At 48.1% G+C, this 6,364-nt stretch overlaps 1 protein-coding gene across 1 annotated transcript in view; it reads left to right on the forward strand.

Annotated features, from left to right (window-relative positions):
• The first annotated feature begins 400 nt into the window (after window positions 1-400).
• LOC122548269 (zona pellucida sperm-binding protein 4-like) overlaps window positions 401-6,364 on the forward strand; it is an 8,066-nt gene continuing 2,102 nt past the window's right edge. Inside the window, exons 1-2 of the mRNA XM_043686800.1 lie at window positions 401-644; window positions 6,083-6,261. Coding sequence (XP_043542735.1) covers window positions 440-644; window positions 6,083-6,261 — 384 coding nt within the window. The 5' untranslated portion in view covers window positions 401-439. The remainder of the gene's footprint in view (window positions 645-6,082; window positions 6,262-6,364) is intronic.

Below are 6,364 nucleotides of genomic sequence, written 5' to 3' on the forward strand. Positions count from 1 at the left end.
CTTTCACCCAGTCAGTAGTTAGGGGAGGGTATGTACTGCCTGGAAACGTGGGGGAGGCAGATTCAGTTCAGGCATTCAGGAGGGACTTTGGGGGTTATCTGGATGGAAATAGTGTGTGGGGAGAGGCAGCAGGTTAGTACTGGAGAACAGGGCTGCTGATGGGCCGAATGTCCTCCTCTGCACCGTCATAATTCTCTGACTCTTGTTTCCTACTTCCATATCCACGCAGAACCGATTCTGGAACAAAATACAATCTTGGGCTCAGTGGAACGCAGCGTCAGTTGTGAAGATGTAATTGTAGCTGGAATCTCGCCCTAATCCTTAATGAGGATCAGTGACAGTTAAAGCCTCTTCAACACGAGAAACCCGTGGCCAGGAGCTAATTAGCGGCTATAAAGCGGGTTGGTGCTCAGGGGCGGGCACAGATTCAGGCAGCGCGATGGGACATTGGTTGGTTTGGTGTCTGTACCTTTGGGCCGCTCGGCCCTTCCTGGTCTCTGCTGTGTGTCCTCCGGAGCCGGGCTGGAGGCTGCCGTGTGGCCTGGCCACTATCAACAGCACTGAGTGCATCAAGCAGGGCTGCTGCTTTCAGTCCCCGAGTCTCAGTGGGCAATCCTGTTTCTACAACCTGAGAGACAGCCCAGGTAAGCAGCCCAGCCTCCTCCCGGAGCGGAGCCCACCCCGAATGGGGGGGGGGAAGGAAGCATGAGGACCACCCCAGGCTGGCACTGAGGAAATAACCCGGGACTTGTTGGTGTTTCCTTGTGCAATGGTGAAGGGCTGTTTGTGGGGAGTCAGTGGGAGGGAGGTAAAGGGACCTGTCCCTGAGGAAACAACCCAGGAACATGATGCTGTCCCTCCCTAGTCGAGTAGGGGCTAATCCCGAGTGAAGCGGCTGGTTGGTTTGATGATGGATAATGTTATCCTGGTCTCATTGAGTTTCTTTCCTTGTGTGAGAAGCTGGTGTTTAATAACCAGCTTTATCAGGGGGTTGACTTGAGGGTTAGCTTGCTATGATATTGCAAAGATTCCCAGTGCCCCTGTAATGTTGAGGTGACTCATTTGCTGTAACTGTTAATGGCTTCAGTTAGAAACTGCACAGCTGAAATGATGCTGCTTGGGATTGTGTTCTGAGTTCTCTTATCAAGGAAAAGCTGGTGTCACCATAGGGAGGTGATTGACAGCTTCTACATACTCACTGGTGGAGTGAGTGCTTGGGGTGGATAAATCACCTGGTCTGTGTAGCTGGTATTTTCATGTTAAAGGAAGTGGAGACAAATTACTACACACCCTTTTCACATTCCACCCTCTCTGTACTGTAGAATGAATAGCTATGGGCTTGTGCTTTTCTCATCTGTGGCTGACTTAGTATTGACCTCCATTTTTAAACCCACAATTCCCATAGCTACCTTGACCACAAGGCCTTTCTCTCTTCCCTCCCTGTTCCTATAAATGATTCCCATACTTCCAATTTCTGACTCTTCTGTATCTCCTCCCAGGATGAGGATTCCACTCCAGGACATCCCAGATGTCCTCCTGCTGAGGATAAAAATGTAACTACCCCAATCTTCTCCTCTTCCCCCCCCCCACATGGCTTGTCCCTAGTCCTCACATACCACCTCATCAACCTCCAAAGCAACATATCATCCTCTACCATTTTTGCCACCTGCAGTCAGACTCCATCACCAAATAGATATTTCCTTCCCCACTGCTTTCTACAGGGCCCACTGACTCTGCAAGTCCCTTGTCACTTCCCCCTTCTCCTGCCCCTTCCCCCAAACATCTGGCTCCTTTCCCTGCAACTGCAGGAAGTGCTACACTTGCTCTTTTCCATCCAAGGCCCCAAACAAATCATTCTAAGTTTAGCAGATTCACCCGCACCTCTCCCAAGCCTGGCCTATAGCATCTGTTGCTCCCAGTTTATAAAGGAAGTAAAGCGCAGACTCGGACTGGTTTGTGGAGTTAGTGCTCTGATGCTCCAATCAACACCAGCTTCTGGTTGCCAGCCATTTCAACTCCTTTGTCCCTCAGTGACAGATCCATCCTGGACCTCTCCACTGTCCAAATAAGGCCACCTACAACTGGAGGAACAGCCTCGTGCTCTCAGGAGCTTACAGCCCAATGGCCTTTATGGAGTTCACCAGCTTCCAAATGTCACCACCACCTCATCCCACATCCAGCCTTCTCTTCCCTCTCCTCCTGCCTCCTTGACTGGATGTAACCTTTCCATCTTCCCACACACCTATCCAGTCCACCCTCCCCAATGAAGGGTCCCAACCCAGAACTTTAACTTTTCTGCTCCTCTGATGCTGCCTGGCCTGCTGTGCCTTTCCAGCTCCACACTTTATTGGCACTGACTTTCCAGTATCTGCAGTCCTCGCTCTTTCGAAGTTGCTGAAAACCAGACTATAAAGCCTCTGCCAAGGATGCCAGCCTTAATCTTCCTTCTGTCCATGAGGATCTCTGGATATCTCCCACTGCAATCCCTGGTCCTCTCCTCCTCCACCCTGAAGATCTTCAACCACATCCTGAAACAATCTTGTTACTACAGTCATGTCTCCTTCCTCAGCACCTGCTAATGCAGCCAGCTTATCCCCCATTTACTCCAGACAACATGTAGACCATCTCAATTCAGTCCAAACTATCTACAGCCTCTAGAAATGGTTGTTTCTGCAGATTCAGCTCCATACCGATAGCCATGCACTGATGTCCCCTGTCCCAGCTCAGGGGGGCCTGACTAGCAAAGGACATCTGCTGTTCTTCATCCTCAGAAGGATCTATGCATTCAACCACTGCTCTTTCTGGCCTATTGGACATTAAAGATAGTTAAATCCACTGAACTCTCTCATACACTCCTCCAGACTCAGACCTCCTTGACCACTCTGGCCCATAACCCTAGCTCTATTTGGCATTCACCATCTCAGCTCCTAGAGCACTCCCCCACCCAGATGAACAGTCTGACCTCATCAATGGTACTCCCATTCTCCTGCACATCAATGAATCTTGCAAGCATCCAGATGTTCAACTTTTGTCTCCACCTCCTATACTTGAATATGACCCTCCCCTACCCTCTGTAGACCACCTCCCACCTCTAACAACAAATCTGGACATCACTATCCACCCCCTCCCTCAACCTCTTAATCTCCAACTGCTGCCATAACATCTATTGCCTGAATCTCAAATCTCTCCCACTCCAACCTCACTATCCAAATGTGCAGCCCATTGCTCCAACTCCAACCTCTCCATCAAACCTGCTGACAAGGGAGGTGCATCAGTAGTATGGTGTACTGGCTACTACATTGCTGAGGCTAGATGCCAACTCTGTGGCATGACCTACTGGTCCCTTGAGCATGACTCCATCTTTCATCACCAAGCCATCATTTCCCAGACCATCAATCTCTGCTCCTCAGGAGATCTTCAATTCACTGTCTTCAACCTGACAAATGGGTAGTGTGGGGTAAGTGAACTATCTCCTACCTGAAATCCATAAGCCTGACTGCCCTGGTCAACCCACTATCTCTGCGTGCTCCTGTTACACTGAACTCCTCTCCTCTTGTGTCCAGCAGCTCCTCCACTACATTTGGGACACAGCCCATGCCCTCCACCTTCTCAGTCATAAAGCAAAGAAACAGATCCTTTTGGTCCAACTCATCTGTACTGACCAGATCTCCTAAACAAATCTTGTCCTGCTTGCCAGCACTTGGCCCATATCCCCCTCAACCCTTCCAATTTACATACCATACATATGCCTTGTAAATGTACCAGCCTCCACCACTTCCTGTGGCAACTCATTCTATATGTACATTACCCTGTGCATGAAAAGGTTACCCCCTTGGGTCCCTTTTAAATCTTTCCCTTCTCACTCTAAACCTATGTCTTCTAGTTCTGGACTTCCCACCCAACCTAGGGAAAGGACCATGTCTATTTACCCTATTCATGTCCCTCAGATTTTACAAACCTTTAATGTCACCCCTCAGCCTCTGACTTGGGAAAACAGCCCAGCCAATTCAGCTTTCCCTGTAATTCAAATTGTCCAACCCTGGCACCATCTTTGTAAATCTTTTCTGAATCCTCTTCAAGCTTTGCAACATCCTTCCAAAAAGAGGGAGACCAGAATTGGGCACACAGGCCAAAATGGCCTAACCAATGTTCTATATAGCTGCAACATGACCTCTGAACTCCTATAATCAATACCCTGAGCAATAAAGGAAAGCATATGAAATGCTGTCTTCACTATCCTATCTACCTGTGACTCTACTTTCAAGGATCTGTGAACATCACTCCAAGATGCTTGTTCCCAATAAATGCATATGTCCTGCCCTGATTTGCTTTTCCAAAATGCAGAATCTCAATATCCATCCAACTCCATCTGCTGCCCATTGGCCCATCTGATCAAGATCCTGTTGTATTGAGGTAACCTTAGCTGTCCATGACATCTCCCATTTTGGTGTCATGTGCAAATTTACTAACGGGCCCTCTTATGTTCACATCCAAATCGCTAATATAAATGATGAAAAGCAATGGACCCAGCCCTGATCCTTGTGGCACACCCCTGGTCACAAGCCTCCAGCCTGAAAGGCAACCCTCCACCACCATCCTGTCTTCTACCTTCAAGCCAGTTCTGTATCCAAATGACTAGCTCTCCTTATATTCCATGTGATCTAACCTTGCTAACTGGCCTACCATGACAAACCTTGTCAAACACCTCTCTGAACTCCATATAGATCATGTCCACTGCTCTGCCTTCTTCAATCCTTTGTTTCTAATAAAACTCAATCAAGTTAGTGAGACATGATTTCCCCCACAAAGCTGTGATGACTATCCTGAATCAGTCCTTGCCTTTTCAAATACATGTAAATCTGTCCCTCCGGATTCCCTCCAACACCTTGCTGACCCCCACCCCCTGATGTCAGGCTCACAGGTTTAGGTTCCCTGGCTTTTCCTTACCATATTTAAGAAGTAGTGACCTCATGCTAGCTGACTTCCTGTGCCTCAGACTTTCAATTGTTGGCCACCCAACCCCTCATCTTAATGGACATTCAGTGTCTCTATGCACCTGTATCCTCCCTGAGGAGGGTCTAAAAGCCCCCAGTTTCTTCCCCTCCCACTGACCCAACCAGTCCCCCTCCACCTCTGCTCGCTCTCTTGGTGGAACTGGTCCTCTCCCTCAACAACTTTCTTTGACTCCTCCCCTGTCCTATAAACCATTGGTTATGCCTGCCTTTTCATAGGATGTGGAACAGTCCCTCTTCCACATCTATACAGACAGCATCTCTTGTTTCCTCCTCTGCTACATTGACTCCTTGCCTGGACCCAACTTGTCCATCTTCTTCCTCATCAATCCAATCCACCATTTCCACTAAGTAGCACAGTCCCCAACACATTACTATTCCACCCCCTCTTTAAGTTCCCTTTCCTTCCTCAGTCTTGATGAAGGGTCCACACCTGAAATGGTAACTTTCCTGCTCCTCCAATGCTGACTGGCCTTTGCCTTCAAGCTCCACATTTTATTGACTCTATTCCCCCACATCCTTTTTGGGAGCAGAGGGTGATGGGAAAGGTTGGTTGTTTGGATGACTGGCCAGGCTTACCCTATGCTAATGCACAGGACAGTGAAATGTCTGGACCTTGTGCCCATATAACTGACATTCCAGCACCTGCCTCTTCATTTACCTCTATCAAAACAGTTTAATTTTGAACATATCTGCTTTAGCTTTGACTTTCAATTTTGGAATTCCCCTACCATTTTATTATTCTTGGAGCTTTTAATTCTCCCCATTTTTAGGATCCATTACTGAGTAAAAAGAAGCACTTGGTATTCCTTTGAGAGAACCCTGCCCTCCCACTACCCTATTGGGTAGTCACATGGCTTCTAGAGTATCTTGTAGGATATTGTACTCACTTTCAAATATCAGGTGATCTGCCTTAATTGTTTCCCTCACTCCAAATAAAAACCCAGACTCTGTAACAGAACTGTAAAAGCTATGAATGATTTTGGGGCTTTAAGGCTTCATCCCTCTGTCAATGATTTGGAGGCCATAACCACCAATGGGGAAACTGAACTTTCCCATTCTCTCTGCAGTGTGCACAGCAGATGGTCAGTTCATTGTAGCAATCACCAGGAACCTGACCCGTCCTGCCCTCAACCTGTCCTCTCTGTACGTGAAAGATGGACATGAAGCTGAGTGCAGGCCTAAGCTCATCACAGCGGAACTTGTAGCCTTTCGCTTCCCAATTACCTCTTGTGGATCAACGCAGCGGGTGAGTATTGGAGGCTCCAGCATTCTGTCCCTTGAATGGGCCAGCTCCCTATTAAACAGTGTCTTCCCTTGCAGGAGGAGAATGGGAGCTTTGTGTATGAAAC

The sequence above is a fragment of the Chiloscyllium plagiosum genome, unplaced genomic scaffold, assembly GCF_004010195.1.
Source record: "Chiloscyllium plagiosum isolate BGI_BamShark_2017 unplaced genomic scaffold, ASM401019v2 scaf_68, whole genome shotgun sequence".
Lineage (NCBI taxonomy): Eukaryota > Metazoa > Chordata > Chondrichthyes > Orectolobiformes > Hemiscylliidae > Chiloscyllium > Chiloscyllium plagiosum.